This window comes from Vanacampus margaritifer, chromosome 14 (assembly GCF_051991255.1).
Source record: "Vanacampus margaritifer isolate UIUO_Vmar chromosome 14, RoL_Vmar_1.0, whole genome shotgun sequence".
Lineage (NCBI taxonomy): Eukaryota > Metazoa > Chordata > Actinopteri > Syngnathiformes > Syngnathidae > Vanacampus > Vanacampus margaritifer.
In genome coordinates, this window is record NC_135445.1 from 76,958 (window position 1) to 96,630 (window position 19,673).

The 19,673-nt window shown below is 55.0% G+C and overlaps 1 protein-coding gene across 2 annotated transcripts; it reads right to left on the bottom strand.

Moving 5' to 3' along the window:
* Positions 1 to 254: 254 nt before the first annotated feature.
* On the bottom strand, positions 255 to 19,111 carry myo18b (myosin XVIIIB). Of its 2 annotated transcripts, none has more exons than XM_077586012.1 (42): positions 18,962 to 19,111; positions 18,017 to 18,134; positions 16,752 to 16,886; positions 16,250 to 16,576; positions 15,677 to 15,740; positions 15,479 to 15,591; positions 15,228 to 15,395; positions 14,829 to 15,039; positions 14,619 to 14,761; positions 14,436 to 14,536; positions 14,025 to 14,088; positions 13,774 to 13,918; positions 13,502 to 13,672; positions 13,329 to 13,419; positions 13,004 to 13,196; positions 12,847 to 12,927; positions 12,645 to 12,765; positions 12,420 to 12,567; positions 12,049 to 12,238; positions 11,826 to 11,979; positions 10,814 to 10,923; positions 10,686 to 10,751; positions 10,459 to 10,587; positions 9,729 to 9,872; positions 9,495 to 9,584; positions 9,281 to 9,400; positions 9,029 to 9,134; positions 8,621 to 8,745; positions 8,398 to 8,552; positions 8,135 to 8,258; positions 7,869 to 8,063; positions 6,931 to 7,041; positions 6,747 to 6,851; positions 6,521 to 6,679; positions 6,297 to 6,410; positions 5,409 to 5,525; positions 5,253 to 5,336; positions 5,039 to 5,176; positions 4,492 to 4,677; positions 4,075 to 4,208; positions 3,013 to 3,174; positions 255 to 1,372 (listed from the first exon to the last, which is right to left on the bottom strand). In XM_077586012.1, exons 2-42 carry the CDS (start codon positions 18,053 to 18,055, stop codon positions 340 to 342), a joined length of 6,366 nt encoding a protein of 2,121 aa, XP_077442138.1. In that variant the 5' UTR covers positions 18,056 to 18,134; positions 18,962 to 19,111; the 3' UTR covers positions 255 to 339. The 2 variants fall into 2 exon arrangements, with proteins under 2 accessions (XP_077442138.1, XP_077442139.1); XM_077586013.1 differs by having other exon boundaries at positions 18,966 to 19,090.
* Between the last annotated feature and the right edge of the window lie 562 nt (positions 19,112 to 19,673).

A 19,673-nucleotide genomic window follows, 5' to 3' on the forward strand; every position in this document is an offset into this window, starting at 1 on the left:
CACCGCAATTTCGCTGGCCTGACGTGTGGAAAAAAGAAAGACAAATTGAAGGAAGCGGGAAACAGAAGGGAAGAACAAAAGAAATCAAGGCAGCAAGGAAAGCAAAGGATAAAGTTGCAAAAATAAAGAAAAGCAGCAATAAGCAAAAAGGAGGACGAAAGTAACAAAGGCAAATAAACAAACAACAACAAAAGAGCGTCAAATATGTTAGCAAAAAGAAGGGAAAGGCCTCAAAATGGTGAAAAGTTTGTTTCTTTATTGCAAAACAAATGAAAATGCGTGTGTTGCACTCGAACCCGCTTTGACGTAGCTAATACTGCTAACGTGGCTAACAGGCGTTCAGTTGATTTCCTTGCTGAGGTACTTCCTCATGACGGAGGCCACGTCATCTCCGCCCTCGCCGTCGCCGCCCTCGCTGCCCTCGGCTTCCAGGCGTTCTCCCCTCGGCCTGTCCGAGTGGCGACGAGGCCGTACCGGCTCGCAACTTTCCGCCGAGCCGCCGGACCCGGACGACCCTGTGTCGGAGCCCCTCCGGCGTCGAGTGGAGGGCGGCAGCTCTCCAAAATGGACGCTGAGAGTCCGGCGGCCGCCACGCGTTGATCCGGCCAGGCTGCCGGCCGACTGAGCTCTACGGATGGCGGGGAGGACGTCGGACGCGACCGACGCGGTGTCCAACTCACCCAGGAGGCGCTGGTTCCGGAAGACTGCGCCTTCAGGCGCCAGGGTCCCCTCGGACACGTCCTCGGTTAGCAAACTTGTTAGCGTGCAACGGCGGGACGCCTGCGGGGATCTCCGAAGAGTCGACACGGAGCGCTGAGGCTCCTCCCAGTCCTCCTCCGCCATGGCCAGGGAGGAGGGCTGCTGGCTGGGGTGCCGCTCAGGCGAGGTGTGCTGGGGTGAGTTGCGCTGGAGGGCGACATAGGAGGATGCCAAAGAGGAAAGGCGGGGCAGCGACGGCAGCGAGGTTGGGGAGTCGCAGGCATTGAAGGCGAAGGACGGGGGCGTCGACGTGACGCCAAAAGAACGAGGGCCGGCCGAGCGGGGCAGGAGGGGAGACGACGGCTTCAGGATGCCCGGACGAGCTTCCGGAAGCTCGTCCGGTGCGAGGGAGAGCGCCGAGGCCCGGCGGCGTAGAGCGGACGCCGCTGTGGTTTGATAAACGGAAAGTGGGACTGCGTCGCCGCCCGCCGGGCCGCCCGCCAGGCCGCCCACCGGGCCGCCCGCGTCCCCACCCGCGTCACCACCCGCCCGCCGCTTGCGAAGTCCTTCGAGAAGCTCGGACAGCGCAGATGAGGACGCCGCCCGGCCTGGCCCCGGGCTCGGGCCTCCTGCCGGACGCCCTGCGCTCGAGTCGTCCTCGTCCGCGCAGGAGCTGCACAAAACACAACAAACGTTTCGCATGACACCCGTTTTCATGTCATGATATTTCTCGTTATGCAGAAAGTGGATGCAATTATTGTCACCAGAATTGCCAAATGTCTTTTCCTCATATTGATGGCTGTAATAGTTGAGCAGTATTTATGCTGCATTCGAAGAAGGTGGCAGGTCAGACTTTTTCAACTTCATACCAGGATGTCCATCCATCCGTCCATCCATCTATTTACTAGCGCTTATCCAGGATCGGGTCACGAGGGGCAGCAGCTTTAGCAGGGAAGCCCAGACTTTCTTGTCCCCAGCCACTTCAACTAGCTCCAGCGGCGAGATCCCAAGGCGTTCCCAGGCCAGGCGTTCCGGGCCTCCCGCCGGTGGGACATGCCCGGAACACCTCTCCGGGGAGGCGTCCCAACCAGATGCCCGAGCCACCTCAACTGGCTCCTCTCAACACGAAGGAGTAGCGGCTGGACCCTGAGTCCCTCCCGGATAATCGAGCTTTTCTCTAAAGGCCGAGATCCACCAATCCCACGTGGGGAGTCGGACAGCGTTGGGCCGACGCCATGCGCCGTCTGAATTACTGTCGTAAAGTCGGATCTAGGCCTTAAGAGAGCCCGGACACCCTATGGAGGAAACTCATTTCGGCCGCTTGGAAGCGTCTGCAGCAACTTGGAGATCCCAGTTGCAAAGCCAGGAGGGAAAAAAAGGACCCCGACATCACCGACTGGGTCCAATCTGGCATCAATTGACGATGGCGAACCCCCCCCCCCCCGTACAAACAAATACTGCCAATGGCATCATTTGCACGATTATAAACTTGACGACAACATGAATGTAAGTTATTGGAAATAAGTACGTTCAGGTAGCGCGACGTGACTGCGTTGACCGGAACCATAAACAATTCGTCGGAAGCAGACATCGTTGTCGTTTACGTTTGCCTTGAACGCTTTGAGGACGCAAGTTTCCGAGTCTCATCGATCCGAATTCCCACCTTCCTTGAATGCAGCTCAAAATGTGATGATGATATTTCTCATTATGGAGTAATAGGTGACATTTAACTGACAGAAATTATTCACAAAAATCAATGAAAACACCCGACAGAGTTTGGACATCATTTCTTCAAGATTGTCGTCGTTGTGCAATATTTTGCAGATTCAAAAATAAACCAAATGTTGAATAACATTCTCTGCCCAGAATTGTTCTGTCAAGCAGCACATTTACACATTTTTTTGTACCGTCAGAGTTTTGGGGGAAAAAACAGGATCGTTATGAGGCTTATGCTTCAGGTGTGTTGGGGAAGAGAAAAATCCAATACCTGCAGGACTCCGGCCCTCCAGGACCCAGTTTGGACACCATTGTCGTAACGCTTGCATGCATGACAAACACGCAACAGCAAATAAACAAACAACTGAAACTGAAAGGACCCGAAAAGGTACAACAAATGTCAAGTCATCTCGCAAGTCCCATGCAAAAAAAAAAAAGAGCGCTAACGTGAGAAGGAAACGACGGCATGGCAGAACTAGAAAATCAAAAAGCAAGGCACATTTTGGATCGGGATTGTCAGGCGGCCGTCGCCCAAATTGCACGACAAATGTCGCCGATGTCAACGCGTACGACAACAAAGCACGCGTGGCAACTTACCGGAAACTGTACGTGCTGCAGGAATCGGCCGCCGACCGGCGTCCCGCCTTACTGTCGCCGCAGGACGATCCTTCGGCACGCGAACCTACCGCGGCCGTCCCTCGCCAAGATGGGACGCCTTCGCCCGCGTCCTCCGTCCCGACGGAGCCGGCGCTGGATTCCCTGCCGGAACGACAGATTGATTTCACACCACCGCGATGTCGCTGCTGACATCACGGTCAGGTGACCTCGTAGGGAAACGTGCTAAGCGCGGGACAATCTAAGAGACCCAAAAAAGGCTGAACGTCAACGGTCACCCAACCGGATGTGGACGTGACCTTTGGCCCATTTCAACCTCAGAAATGATTTCAATCCAAAATTTGGGATTTTCTTTCCTCATGAAGCCAATAATGTCCGTAAAATTCAAAATGTCGGGACGATCATTTGAAGAATTTACGAGGTTGAAGATTTGAGACGTGACGATTGATGGCAGCTTTGTCACGTTCAAACTGAAACACGGATGATGGTTTTTAATATTGGTCGTGGCGACGGATGGCGCTTTGAATGGTTTTCGACTGTCCCCGAAGCGTCACACGGTTAGCGTGCGCTCAAGCTAGCTAGCGTCAATGAGCGAACGATTGAGAGCAAATGTATGGAATGTGTTGCACAATCACGTGTGGAATCATGAATTCTTAAACGGGGATCGGTGACGGCACTGCAGGCCTACGTGAGTCTTTTCTCTTTGGTGGCCAGTTGAAGATGGGGTCCCACAGGGCTCTGTCCTTGGCCCACTCTTGCTTTCATAGCAACAGGATTGGGCGCGCCTTCCTTTCATTGTTTCACTGACGACTCGCAATGATGATGCCGGCTAACAGGAAACGCGTCTGCCGAGCTCACATCCTGTTTGGCCGCTGCCATGTCCGAGCTTGCCGTACAGTATATGCTCGGATCAAATCAAAGTCGGGATCCGTTTCCTCTTTGTCCGTCTCTCCACAACCCGGTGGTACTGACTGGCCCGGTGACCGGTGGTTGGGGGGCACTGATTTCAAATTTTGGCTGTTGCGGTGAGCGGGGTGGGGTTACCTGTCGCTGTCGCTGTCGTCGCTGGAGCGGACCTCCTCCAAGGCGGCCTGCAGGTCGACGATTCGGCGGATGGACGTCTCCAGGTCGGCCTGCAACGTCTGCCGGATGGCCGTCAGCTCCTCCACCTGCAGCTCCTGCACACGTGCCAGCGCCACGTCATCACCATGGCAACAACACAACGCCGCCAATCTCACAGTCAATAACAATGCCAGGATTGGCCTGGTAGGTGATTGGCTGTTGGCAGGAAGGGGCGTGTCAAGTCTCCTAAAGATGACTTGGAGAGTTTGTCGGTTTCTTTTGTTTGCTTTGTTTGTTTGAGGAAGTTTGCAGCGTGCGGCGGCGTGCGCAACGTGCGGCGGCGTGCGCAACGTGCGGCGGCGTGCGCAACGTGCGGCGGCGTGCACAACGCGTCCTCACCAGCTCCATGCGGCGTCTGCTGGCGTCCTGCTGCCGTCGGCTCAGCTCCTCCATTTCCACCCGCGTGTCCTGAAGTCGCTGCTGGAAGTAACGCGCGTTGTCGCGCTCGCGCGCCTCCGACTGCGCGCTCTGCTCCAGCTCCTCCCCCAGACGCACCACGCTGTCGCGTAGCCGCAGCACCAGCACCTGCGCACGCACGCACATGACAATGGCAAACCACGGCTGCTGGCGAATTGGTGTCGGTAGCGAGCTCGAGTAGCGCTTGTGTTTTTATTTGTAGAATTGTAGCATTTACGGTACTGGAGTGGCTTGCGGTTCTACATCGGACCTTGCGGTCCGTCCTGTGTTGGATGCCTCCCTCCTCCGGCACGCCTGATTCAAATGATCAGCAAGCTCTGTTGAAGGCATCCTGATCATTTCAATCAGGCGTGCCGGAGGAGGGAGACATTGCAAAGAGGCAGGCAGTCCCCTGGCCCTGGCTTCGAGGTTCTGGTTTGACCCATTCCGGAAGCAAAGTGGCGGCGTTGGCGGCGGCGGCGGCGCTCACCTCAAACCTTTTGACTTGACCTTTGCTGAACTCCAGCTTGTTCTCCAGGTCGCACACGTGCGCTTCCTGCTTGCTGACGATGCTGCGCCCCACGGTGGACGCCTCCAGGAAGTGCAGCCTGGACGCCTGCTGCTGCAGCTGCGCCGGTGCCGGCCAGCCACAGTCAGGCAGTGTGACAAAGACGAGGAGCTTAGGAGGCACCCGGCAACCTCACCTCCTCCTGCAGCCCGTGTCGCTGCTTCTTCAGCTCCTCCAGCTCGGCCTGCACGTCTCGGATCTGAGCGATGTCGCTGGACGACTGAAAGGACAGACGTTTGAGAGGACAAACAGGAGACGACAAACGAAGGCCAGAGAACGAACGGCCGGCAACCTGTGCGATGAGCGCTTTGTGTTTGCTCATGAGTTGGTTGAGGTCGTCCTGGTCCTCTTCCAGACGTTTGAGCAGGTCCGCTTTCTCCCGCCGGAGGACGCAAAGTTCGTCGTCCGCCTGGAAAGACAAACGCTCTCAATGATGAGACAATGAGGCAATGCCGGTTCTCAGGACGGTTCTTTTCCTGAAGCATGTCCTGCTACTGCTGCAACTGGACTTTTTGTGATCCTGCTACCATAACTGCTAACCCTAACCCATTTGGTGCTTATTCTGGTACTGACGCTGATGATGTTACTGGGTCGGGTACTCCAGCTGGTAATGGTTGTAGTTTTGATACTTCTTCTGGTACGGTACAGGTCCTGGTCTAGAAGTTGTAAAGGTCTGGTACCAGTGCTGGTATTAGACCTTGTTGTGGTACCAGTACTGTTACTTTAAGTCAGGGTTCACCAATTGCGGTCCTCGAGGTCCAGAGTCCTGCAGGTTTTAGATGTTTGCACCCACTAGCACACCTTATTCATCAGCATGCCTGATGACGATCCTGATCTTTAGTATCAGGTGTGTTGCTGGACGGAAACATCTCAAACCTGCAGGACCTGCTCTAAGTGATTATGGCTCTAATAGAGCTTTTGGGTTTGATACTTCTTCTGGCAACGGTGCTGGTAAACGGAGGCCATTTATTGTATTGAAAACTGAAATTTGATGTTGGACTGCGACTACAACCGCTACTTGCTGTTTAGATTTGGGAACGTTCTGATGGTAGTTTGTGTTCCTGAAGCTGATTCTGGGACGGAGTAAATGTTAGTCCAGCTGGCGACGGTGCTGTAGCCACGATGAGCGGATGTTTCGGCGTAAGTGTTGGCGCTTGAAGATGAGGAAGATGATTCTGACCAAAGTCTTCTGCTTGCAGACGTTGTCCAGTTGAATCTGAACGTCCTCCAGCTCTTGTGTCCAGCTCGTCCGGACGCTCTCCAGCTCGCGCCGCCGGGATTCGCTCTCCTCCAACTGCACGCAGAGCAGAACCTGGTCAATATCCAGCGCGTATGTGGGGGCGCCGGGGTGCCGACCCGCTGGCAGACCCGCTGGCAGACCCGCTGGCAGACCCGCTGGCAGACCTGACAGTGAAGTCTTTCCAGTTGCTCCTTGCTGCCGCTGTCGGGACTCCTCCCCTTTTGGATGGCGTTCAGCAGCGTCTGCGCGTCGGCCAGAAGAGCGTGAGTCCTCTTCAGGTCTCGCCTCAGCTTCTTCTCCACGTCAAAGTCGCGGTGGCCCACCTGGACGACACGCGTCACCTACTGCTCTTCTTCTGGGCTGGGATCTGCGTGGGTGCGTGCGTGAGACCTGTTCGCACAGCGTGGCCACCAGCCCTTCCAGGTCGTGCTTCTCGTGGATGAGCATCTGCTTGGCCTCGTATTCTTGCTCCAGCTGCATCTCCAGCTGTCTCAGCTGGCGGGGGGACAAAAGGGTCTTCAGGAGACAAATGACGCTAACCACGCTAATGCTGCAAAGATGGCCGCCGACGCACCCGCCTCTGAGACGACCTGTGCACGTCCTCCAGCTCCTCCTCCTTGTCCTCCAGCTCCTTTTGGTGCATCTGCTTCACTCGCGCCATCTCCAACTCCACACGCACGTGAACCTGAAGATTCACACGCCATCACCTCGAGACGTGATTATTACCGATGAACTCAACTCAACCGATTGTCAACATTGCTCGCAAAACTATGTCAACTTCATGAGTTAGTCGCGACGGGATGTAAGGATATCGGAACATCACGATACGATATTATCGCGATATTGTGGGGAGGTTGGCAATATAAAAAAAGGTCGCAATATTGTAAAAAAAAAGAAGACTCATTCTAAAAAAAAAAGCACAACATGCTTTCGTACATGACAGAAATGCACATAAACAAGCTACAATCTCGAATGAGACTTCATATTGAGGCACTTACTTGCTAATGCAAACTCACATTGACTTCCTCCACATATTGCTTTCCCTTCATCCAACACTAGCTTGTATTTGAAACAAAAAAAGGCCAAAACATGCCTTGTGAAAATTAAACTGCACAAAAAAACTAGCCAACCACGAGAGGGTGCTAGAACTGTCCATCCATCTATTTTCTTGACCGCTTTTCCTCACAAGGGTCGCGGGGGTGCTGGAACCTATCCCAGCTGGCTTCGGGCAGTAGGCGGGGTACACCCTGAACTGGTTGCCAGCCAATCGCAGGGCACACAGAGACGAACAACCGGTGCTAGAACTGCACACATGGAAATCAACCCGACTATTTTAAAAACAGATATGCTGCTTTGAATATGGTGATATGACGAGGACGATATATTGTGGCAGTTTTAATATCTCAATATTGCCGCTATCGTTACAAAACATACAAAAAATATTCCACGTGGGATGACGGAGAACAAGACTTGCGTAGCGGTGACACGATTGCGGCGAAGGTAGCGAGCGACCTGCTGCTGCTGTTCAACGGTGGCGCCGAGTTTGGCCACCTCCTCCGCCCTCTCGCCGGCCACGCCCTCCAGGTGGCGCACTCGCTTCTTCAGCTCGGGCAGCGAGTCGGCCGTCAGGTGGACGCTGAGGTCTCGGATCTGGTTGCACAACTCGTCCTTCTGCTTGAGCAGGCGGCACGCCTCCGCGCGGCTCTCCTGCCGACGCACACAAACAGTCGCGCGCTTGCTAGCTAGCTTGCGGCGGGCGGACGGCCGCTCGGGCTCACCTGGAGGTCTCGGCGCAGCGTGAAAATCTGCACCCCCAGCGCGGCGTTCTCCTGCAGGGTTTTGTCTTTCAGCTCCCGCTCGCCGGCGCCGTCCGCTAACGCCGCGGCCAGCTCGCCGTCAAAGCTGAGGGCGTTAGCGTCTCGTTAGCGCGCTCGGCGACCGGCTCGCAAAGTCGGGCCAGCAAGTTGCGCCATTAAACGCTCATTAGCATGCTAGCCTCCTCGGTCGAACCGAGCATGCTGAGCAGTTTGTGGGACGTTACCGGCGCTGTTTGCGTTCCATCTGGTGTGCCCGATTGTGCAGGTTGTCCGTCATCACCCTGGCGTCGTGCAGCTCGTTGGCCACGCGCCGGCTGCGACGTTTCAGCTCCGTCGCCGTGCGCTTGGATTCGTCCAGCTGGACCTGCAACGACGCCACCTGCGAACCGCGGGACACGTTACGGCCGGAGCTGGTCCGCTTTGGCCGTCAGGTTCGTCGCGGCTGACCTTGGCGTCCGCCTGCTGCCGAGTGCGGCGCTCCGCTTCCGCCTTCTCCTCCGTCTGCTGCAGACGGCGGCGAAGGAAGTCCACCTCCGTCTGGCAGCACTCCAGCTGCAAGACCAGCTCGCTCTCTGTGGGCCGGCAAAAATGCTCTCCAAACTCTGCGTCGCCCACAACGGCGGCTCGCCGCAGCATAAATGACAACGCATCCGAGACAAATTGTGCCAAAAGTTGCAGCCCCGTCACGAGCTGGCAAGCGAACTGCTAGCTAGAAAGACTAAAGACTAAAGGCTTTCTAGAGGAACGGCCCCGACTTCCATTCAGAAAAACATCAACAAAACCTTCCAGACGAGAAATCTTACGGCCTCCGGCAATGACGTCCAATCACGGCACAGACAGGAAGTGGCAACCAACCTGTTCCTGCTACTTGCCGACTCTCTAGCGTGCGGGATTTTTGACCTTCCTCCTCCACATTTTTCTCCAGTGTCTCCATGGCAACCTTGCACTGCTCCAGGTGAACCTGAAGGGGTGTGGCATTTACAGGAAGTGGTCAAAAGTTGTCTAGCGGCTGTGGACAGGAAGTGGTCAGATGGATTGGATTTTGAAGACAGAAAGTGGTCCAAAAGTTTGTCCGTTGGGGACAGGAAGTGTGGATGAGCGTCTGACCTGCAGATCTTTGTTGTCCTTGCTGAGTCTCAGTCTTTCGGCTCGCTCAACATCCAGAGCCTGACCCAGCGCGTCGCCACGGAAACGCTCGTCACTCAGCTCCGAGGTCACGGCCGTCAGCTGCGCGCACGCCAACAACATCAGGTGTGAGTGTGCTTGCTTGCTTGCGCGCGCGTGTGTGTGCGTGTGTGTGTGTGTGTGTGTGTGTACAAACTTTGGTTTCGCAGGTGTCGACCATTTGTCTCAAGTCTTTTCGTTCTTTCTCTGACTTGTCCAAACGTTTTCTCAGCCCCAAAACTTCGTCCTGAAAAGACACGTGCGGTTTTCGGGCCGGTTCAAATTGTTTGACGGATGCTTGGGACGGAAACTTTCCGATGTTTTCTCACATTTCCGGACATTTTTACCACCAAGCAAGCACATACGTGTGTGTGTGTGTGTGTGTTTGTACTTCTTTGGCGCGCAGCCTCTCGTTGTCCATGTTGACGTCCATCAGGGGACGCAGTCGGCAGAAGAGCTTCCACCAGCTCCACTGCGACACGCGGCGCAGCGCTCGCAGGTTCCTCTGCAGGCACCGCAGCGCCATGTGCTGCACCTGCGCACATCCACGCAAGACAAAGATGGCGGAAAACGCAAGTCCGGCCAGTACGGTGCGGTCGTCATCCGGAGGAACGTCCGTCCGCTGCTGACCGACTGGCGGACTGACGAGTGACGACAAGATTGACGTTCTGACGGAATGAGCGCCAATGGAAGACATTTTTGGGCCACCGCAAACCCGAACCAAAAAGGTGACGTTTGGGGACAAAAAGCAGGAGGTGAAAGAGTTGTTGTTTTTTTTTTGCTTGCTTGTTTCTACAGGAATCCATTTTGTAAAGACTTTTTTAGTGGCGCTCCTAAAATAGCACCGCCGAACTTGAATTGGATGCCGTAGAAGCGGCATCATGCTAACGAGGTGACCGAGTGACAAACCGGGATGGCCTGAGATGATGACAAAAAAAAGATCAAATACTGCGAAAGCGCATTTGATCGAGTGTTCAAAATGGCTGCCGATGGACGAGCAAACATTTGCTCATCATTTCCTCTGAATGAGGTGATGCCGTAGTTCTCCATCGGGCCACACGAGGGGGCCAAAGATCACTTAGCATGTGCGTGCGTGCGTGCGTGCGTGCGTGCGTGCGTACCTGGAGCGTGCGGTACTTGCGTCTGGCCAGGTGGCCGACGCAGGCCGCCTGAAGGTGGACCAGCCAACCCGTCACCTGCAGGTCCCGCCAGGCCTCCAATTGGCGCAGCACGCCGCGCTTCATCAACACCTGACCACGGAAAAGCAAGTGAAGCACAGCGCACGCCACAGCGCACGCCACAGCGCACGCCACAGCGGGTGGGCGGGACAGCACGCCGGCGTCCTGACCTGACTGGTGCCGACCGCGACGCTCTTGGGGTCCAGGTCCAAGTCGGCCAGCAGCTCGTCCACCGCCTGAAAGAAAGACGGCGTCGGCGGGAGGTCAAAGGGCATCTGAGGAGTTGCTTGTGACCCACCTTCCTCTCATCGTGGCTGACAAACATGGAGGCGTAACGCTTCATGATGGGCGGAGACAAGGCCTGGAAGTGGCAGCGGAAGTCGCTCAGGGTCATGTGATCCGGGTAACCTGACACAAAGCGCACGTTAGCCGCAAACAAGTCAACTTTTGCTACCAAACGTGTATTGAGACGTTTTTTGACGTAGCCTTTGAACGGCAGAGAAAACGCTTCCAGCAATAGTAGTTATTACAAACGGCCAGCGGGTGGCAGCAGAGTACAAGAGATCAACCAGGGCTATGTTGCAAAAAGCGGTTTTCCCCACAGTTTAGAACGGATTTGTGAATGATGATGAAACTTGGCTAAATGCTAATTGCTGCAAAACGGAAACCGATAGAAACATGCGTTTTGTTTTCTTTTCTTGTGTGGGACTTGCAAAATCAGTCCAAATCCAGTCAAACAGTCAGGAGCGAAGGGGGTTGCTTCAGTCAAAATGGCTGCCAGTCAATAAGTTAGCCCACTTATCACTAGGGATGTAACGATAATGACAATATTGTGATATTAAAACTGCCACAATATATCGTTGCTGTCATGTCATGACATTCGAAGCAACACAAAGTCAGCTTGATTTCAATTTGTGCAGTTCTTGCACCCTCTGGTGGCGGGCTGGTTGACTTTTTTTGGGGCATGTTTTGGCCCTTTTATGTTATGATGTTATGATGAATGGGACGTAATATGCTTGTCAATATGTGGAGGAAGTCGATGTGAGCGCGCATTAGCAAGTAAGTGCCTCAATATATATATGAAATTTATATATTTATAATATTTTTCATTGCTGTAATGTACAAAAGCACGATATTGTGTGTGTGTTTTCTTTTACAATATTGTGACCTTATTTTGTATCCCCACAATCTCGTGCTAATTATTGTATCGTGATGTTTGGATATCGCATGACGTGAAAACCACCCGTACGCTTGCCTGCGTGCTTGCCTGCCTGCGTGCGTGCGTGCGTGCGTGCGTGCGTGGCGCTGACCTGCACGGTACGCGCGCAGCATGGCCAGCGTCTGCGCCGCCTTCAGTTGCGTCCTGAGCTCGGCCACGTTGAAGGCGCCATCGCCGTCCGTCTTGGCGCTGACGCACTGCAGGAAGACGGGCCTGGCGCGCCGCATCACGTTGATCAGGGCGTCCTGGGGGGGCGGTGACACGCTCACAGACGGTCCCAGAGGAGGCGGAGCTTAGAGCGGGCGCTCGCTTACGGCCTGCAGCTTGATGGCGATGCACGGCGAGTGACTGCGAAGCGCCGCCGCGCCGCCGCTCAGCGTCTTGCGGATGGTGCTGCTCCTCTGCAGCGAGCGCTGGCTACAGCCCTCCAGGCCGCACACGTCGCCGCCGCCGCCGCTGCGTGACCACCCCGCGTCCGGCGTGAACAGCGACTTCACCGCCGCGCTAGTGAACACGCCCACGTCAGCACGCGGAAGATTTGGTGCAAAAGCAAAAGAAAAACAAACTTGAGTCGGTCGGCATGAAAAGGTTTTTGCTGTAAAAGTGATGAGCGGTTCATCGCGGGAAGGTTCGAGGAAACGGGATGGAATGTGTGTGCGTGAGGCGCAAGCGTGCAAGCACTCACACGTGCGAGTCGCGCAGCAGCTCGCCGGCGTTGGCGGCCGCCGGGTTGTGCTGCAGCACGCCGAACCAGCCGCTCAGGTCGTAGCGCACCGCATCCTTTCCCGTCAGGTGCTGAACTTCGCAGTGCAGGGCTTGCTCGCATTGACGCACTGCAGGGACGCACCTGTCACCTTCATCATCATCATCATCATCATCATCAATGCGGTGGCGTGTGTGAGCGCATTACCGCTGGTGCTGTAATGACGGCACACGCGCTCCAGGGCGGCGCCCTCGTCGGACGCCGGCGTCAGCATCTCCTCGTCCAGCGCCCACAGGAGACCGCGGGGGGAGTCGCCCGCCGCGCGCACCTAACACGCACGCGGTCACACGCGGGTCACACGCGGGTCACACGCGTGACACCGTCAGCACATAATAGCACGCTAGCATACCTGCGGAGGCGGCTGGTCGATGGCCGACACCACGTCGGCCGGGTTCGCTTCCGGACACTCCAAATCCACCGCCATGTTCTCCTGCAACACGCACGTGCACATTAAGGGGTGCGTGCACGTGCCTGAGTGTGTGTGTGTGTGTGTGCGCGCGTGCGACCTGCACGTAAGTGTGTGCGGCGTTTGTGAAGGCGTGCGCGTATCGCTGCTGCGCCAGTCGTTCCTGCAAGTAGTTGTGAGCCAAGTCGCTGAAGTTGGCGGCTCGCTGGTGCGCCGCGTGGCGAGGGTTCCTCAGGCCTGGCGTGTCCACCACCGTCACCGACGCCAGCACCAACTGCTGGCCGCTCAGGGATCTGCGCGCACACAAAACACTCCACTTGCCGTCCGGGGCACATGACCTGGCACGCACGCACATGCGCACGCACGCACATGCGCACGCACGCACACGCGCACGCACGCACATGCGCACGCACACGCGCACGCACCTGTTGATGAGCGAGACGATGGCAGTGAAAAGTTCTTGGTAGAGACCCGACGCCATCCCGTCCACGCACTGCGCCGCCATCAGTCTGGGACCTGAACACACGCAAAATGGGCGTCACCCAACACAGAAATATGAAGAAATGCTAAGCTAACTTAGCACATTAAGCTGTCTCACCCTCTTCAGCCTGGGCGACGCTGTTGTGCTCTCTGGCGCCCCCGGTGGCCCTCTGCAGCAGCTGCCTGAGGTGATGCTTGAAAACAAAGGTCTGAAACTCCTCCCCCTCGCAGCCTAGCACGCTGCTAGCCGCCTGAGCGCTGTCAAAATTCAAAAACTGTCTCCGCCCCACTGGCAGTACGCACACGCACGCACGCACACACGCAAGCCGTCAGTCTTCACTTCCTGCCTTTGGACCAATCAAGCCCCACTTCCTGCCGCTGCCAGCTCACCTTTGCAGGCCCCGGCCGCCCCCAGATGGTAAATCCCAGCCAGTACGTGCCAGATGGCTTTCTGCTGGTCTGCGCTGAAGCCCAGCGTTTCCATGGCGACCAGCAGCTTGGCAAAGCCCGCCGACGCTCGCTGCTTTTCTTCCACCTGCCGACAGACGGACGGACGAACGGACGGATGGACGGATGGACGGATGGACGGATGGATGGCAGGTCAACGGCCGCTGAAATAGACGAAGCCGGCGGGCGGGTACCTTGGTCGGAGTGGCGATGCCGAAGGAATGGCGCTCTGGAAGCTGGTGCAGTCGCAGCTCTGACCTGACGAGGAAGCCTCGCATTAGTCTCGCCGTTAGCATCTTCGTTAGCATCGTCAGTGTCCTTGGATGACTGTTAACGTCTTTGTTAGCGCCATCGTTAGCACTTTCACCATTTGCATCCCTCCGAGCCCTCGCATCATTGTTAGCATCAGAGCACGATTGTTAGCATGATTAATAACACGCATACCATTCTCGTCAGCATCATCATCTGCATTAGCATCATTAGCAACAGCCTTGTCAGCAACACTGTTAGCATCCTCGTTAGCATCCTCATTGATAAAACCCTCGTTAGCATGACTGTTAGCATCATCAACAGCATTAATATTAGCATCATTGTTATGGCCTGACCTCATCTCCGTGCCAAGTCCCGCTAGCATCTGCGAGAAGACCAGGAAGTTGCTCTCCCCCGCCGTCATGTGACAAACTCGCCATTTGTCCAACATCATCGTCTGAGGCGGGAAAACACATGGTCGGTTTTGACGTCCAAGTTGGTGGCTGCGTGCGTACGTGCGTGCGTGCGTGCGTGCGTGCCTGCAGCTGTCCGGCGGCGGCTCGCCCGGCGTGGTTGAAGTCCAACGAGAAAAGCATGGCGAAGCGTGACGAGGCGTCGCTGTGCACCGAAGTCACGCAGCCGAAAGACTTCAACACCGTAAACATGGCCTGCACGCGTTCCACTGCAAGGAAACACGCCACACTTCCTGTTTGCCAGTTCACACTTCCTGTTAGCATGGGGAGACCGACCGCTCATGTTGGGTCCGGCGGTTCCGGCTTGCTTGAGCAGCGCCACGGTGAAGGCCTGGCACGCCGCCGTCTTGCCGGTGCCGCTGCGACCCATGGCGCAGACGCAGTGGTCCCGACGCGAGTCCACCGCCGACACGTACACCCGCTTGACGAGAGCGGCCAGAGTGGGCGGAGCGTCCCAGCACGACTCGCCCCGCCGAGGTTTTGGAGCCTGGCGGAGGCCGACGACAAACAGAATTTAGGCCTCAATGTGTCAGCCATCGGTGGATTGTCGGCTTTTGACCTTCTCTCGGGACGAGACAGAACCCTCGTTAAAGGGCAAATCTGCCACATCCAATATCGCCTTCACATTTGCGTAGCGTGCCTCGATGCTAACATGCTAACGCAAAGCGCCCTCACCTTGCTGTGGGTCTGCAGCGGCGGCCAGAAGTTGATCAGGTTGGGTCCGGCGTGAGTTAGCGGCATGTTAGCCTTAGCGCGGCTCATTAGCGTGTGCAGGACGCTGCTCTCGTTGACGCTGTGGAGCTCGCTCAGGTCCTCGCACAGGTCCAGGTGGGCGGGGTTGCACTGCGGGGCGGACAGGTGTCGCCTTCGTTTAAGAAAAAGTACGGCTTTCAAAAGGAATCTGAAATCTGCATCGTCCGACCCACTTTGTCCATGTGGTCTTCGTCCACGTCCAGCAGCGAGTCGTCAGTGTGTAGGCGGAGTCTCACGCGGCCTTGGGGGAGTTCGGGCGTCCCCTCGTCAGGCTTCATCTGAGTGGCTGAAACGTGGGCGGGCGAGCGACCAATCACAACATGCTTTGAATCATCGGGTGGATTATTCCTGCGGAGAAAACGTCGACTTACCCAGCGTGAATCCGTCCTTGTGCACGTACCAAACAGCTCCCGCCTCGTACCACACGTCCTTCACCTGCAAGCACATCACGCGCTTCATTCTTCTGTCTTTTGATGCCTTCTACTCGGACTCGTACCTTCTGGACTACAGCGGTCTATCGGGAATTCTTCCTTTTGTCAGAACAAGAAAGGGAACTTGGTACGAGACCGCTCTCTGTGGACTATGAAATTCACTGTGGACTAGAAGCTTCTTGCCGGGTGCCGACGGTCCCGGTGGACCAGAACAGTGCTTCTCGAGCGCGGTCCTCCAGTTCCTCGGTCCATCCTGTTTTCAATGTCGCAAACGCAGGCGTTTCAAAGCATCAGCCAATCAGCGAGCTCTGCATGAAGCCTGATAACAATCCTCAGCTGTGTTGGCTGAGGTAGACATGGAAAACAGGCTGGATAGGGGTACTCGAGGAGCAGGTTTGAGAAGCAGTGGACTAGCACATTCTCTCAGGACTATGGCCTAGAGTTCTAGAGAGTCCTCGTTGTGTGTTGACATTCTCCAGGAGCATTTTTGATGCCTTCGAGAACGAGAAGTACCTTCACCGGGTCACACTCCATCACGGCGGCATCCGCTAGTCTTCCTTCCGGTTCCTGGCGTTCCTCCGACATTTCCTCCTGCAGACTCAGCTCGGCCCCTTCACTCTCGGCCCGTCCTGCGGCGAACGTCTCTGTTGTGACCTCCCGTCGGGTCTTACTGGGGAGGACGGCGCTCCTCTGGGATGGGGGCGGGCGGGGCGAGAGGGCGGGGCTGGCGGCTTGCCCTTGCTTTTCGGCTCGCAGCAACATCTCCGCCTCCAGGATGGGCGGCGTCTGATCGGGAAGCAGGAACTGCTGGACCAAGTTGTCGCTTAGCTTGCTGGGCTGCTGGAGGACGGAAAACAAACCGGCTTCACCAACTCACTTTAGAATGCTGATTATGCTAAGACCTGGAGTTCAGAGTTCTTGATATGTTGCCCCCTGCTGGCTGGGAGCTGGCATATGACTGCATATCAAACGGTCTTATTTCATTGCTAAAGTGACGACACCGAACAACGCTCACTGGTTTTTCGTCTTTGACGTCGGACTCCTTTTGTTTGGTTTCTTTCTCGGAATCTCGGACCAGCTGTTTGAGGAAGCCGCCCGAGAGGGGCGGCGAAGGGTTGGGGACCGCCACCGGATGGTTCTCCTCCTGAATCTGGGGTCACATGACCCGTTAGACCACAAACAGTTTCTTTTGGTAGCATGCTGAGACGAATAAGACACAAAGCGCAGGTAGATAAGATAAGATAACACACACACACACGCACACACACACACGCACACACCAAAATGAGCTACTAGAGATAGTATTAGTGGGGTTTGTGTAACTACACCATGCTAGCTAACTAGCATTCCAAAGCGCTAACAGTTCATCCAAACGGCATTTTTGCAGATTTGACATTGTTTTGATTTGAGTTGGCAGTTCCAAAGCGACCCCCCTGTGAAAAAAGATCCAAAAATGCGAGCAGAACCCAGTCAGGACTCAGCCTTGAGGGACGCCTCAAAGGTGCTAAATTGAAAACGGACGTGTCTTGGAGACAAGATGTGGTAAGACTAGTATTGACCTGATTATCTGGGACTTGACCTGAAGACTCGAGATTAGGGCTTGTGGCCCAATGGCGATTGGGACTTGTTGGAGATTTGGATCTGATGACTTGGGATAGTAGACTAGGACCTGTTGACATGAGACTTGTTTTTGGCTTGGATCTGATGACTTAAGAGCTGGCAATTAATGACTTGGACATATTGTAGACTTGAGTCAAAGGACGTGGTATTGGACTGGATGATGTAGGACTTGGACAAAAAGACTTGGAACTAGAAATGTAGAACTAATACCTTGGCACTTGGACTTGTTTGTAACTTTGACTTTCGGCAGACTTTAGAGCTCGACATGAGGACCTAATGACTGGACTTTAATTAGAGACCTGAATATATTGACTTGCTGGCCTGGGATTTGAGACCTGATGACTTGGGACTAGTTTGGGGCTCTAAGCTGACGACTTGAGATGCGGCGCTCGCGACCTAATGGACCAATTGGAGACCTGAGACTTCTCACTGGATCCAAGACCAGATATTTGGACCCATTGACTTTGGAATTGTTTTGGAACTGATGACTTGGGACCGCTGGCCTGTTTGTAACCACGACAACAGATCATGTTGCCGTGGTTACTTTCCATTTCAAGAAAAGGAGCAAAAGGTAAACATGTCACAAAATGTCTGGCGTTTTCATGCTTGAGCGTCGCTGCAGGCTGAGCTCAAATCTTGCGCGTCATGCATGCAGCGCACCTTCTTTTCCCAAAGTTTTAAGCGTGACGACAGCGCCATGTTTGCGTGGCCCGGCGGGCGGGGTTGAAGCAGTGCAGGGGGGAGGGCGGGTCACTGGCGTGATGTCACAGAGGGACGCCTGACGGGAAGCACAAGTCACACGCGCACACGTGGTCATCAACTTCACGGCCGCCGATCAGGTTTCAGTCAACAAAACGCTTTTAGCAGGTGGACCAGTTGGCGTCAAGATGTCAGCGGTGGGGGGGCGCGGGGGGGGGGCGCTTTCATTCGGGGGTCCACCAGCGGCAACATCAACTTTTTTGGTCACTTTGGGTTTCGCTAAGGAGGTGCCATGTATTTATTTGCGATGGGAAATTTGCAACCCGGGACTTGCGGATTTATTGACTCGTTACTTGGGCCTGATGGTTGCGACTCGAGACTTGTTGAAAATTCCGCATTTGATTTTCTACCTTTCGTTGCAAACGCTTTCATTGGAATCCGCGAGACGTGACAGTTTGTCTGGTGAAAAACGAGAAGGAAAGATGGAGGTGCGAAGGAATTTCTCACTCCTCACTTTCCTTCTTTCCTTGGAGGTTTTCTCATTTGGACACAAATCCAGCACATTTCCTTCGAGAGACGTTCCCGAAGCGGCCAAAGTGTCACAAAATACAAAAGCAACAATTGGGCAACCGAAGCGGACCGTTCCATTTGGACCGTGGACTCTTTGCTCCAAAAGTGGAATGACAGGACAAAATCTTGGCTCCTCCCGCTTGAGCAGGAAACCACAAACAGAAGTGGATCGATTCCTTACGGAAGCCAGTGAAAAATCCAAATCTCGGTCTCAGTCCGCCATGGGCGCCCCACCCCCACCCCCACCCCAACCCCAACCAAAACTTCCCTCCAGTGCTACCAAAACCACAAGTGACCTCAAAGGGATTCAAACGAGAAAGAATTGAACATGGTTACCTACAAGGACGTTGTACGAGGTCCGAGGAGGAGGATGGGACTCGAGAACTGGACTTGAGGACTGGACTCGAGGACTGTACTTGAGGACTGGACTTGAGGACTGGACTCAAGGACTGGACTCGACTTTGTGAGCCGGTCTGCTGCTTGGCTGGACCAAGTGGCGAGACTCTTGACAAGCAACAGACGTGTCCTATAAATAAAGTCTGAGAGGGAGGGGGCCACCAAAAGGCCGGTGGGGGTGGGGTGGGGGGGCTTTCTGCTTTAAACGTGTCAACACAACCAGCAGGAAATGTTCTCGAATGTTGTAGGACCATGAAAAAATATTTCCATTTTTTTCCACAAACATTTGGCGTTGGGAAGACATTTCCTATTTTTGAGAGATGACAAGCGGAATGTTTGGGTGGGGGGCTCACTTTGATTGACAGCTGCAGCTGAACTGACTCACGGGAAGGCGGGGCCCCGCGAGGGCTTCACGCACACACACACACACACACACACGCACACACACACACACACACACACGAAAGCAACCCTTGTGCTCGTGAGCGTTATGACGCGATTGACAAAATGTTTGAGAAATGACTCGAGCTGCTCGGATGATGTCATTCAAAAAGTATGATGTCATCACGTCGCTCGGATGATGTCATTTGATAATTATGATTTCATCACGTGGTATACTGAAGACAGGAAAAACCGTTTGAAAAGTTCCAAT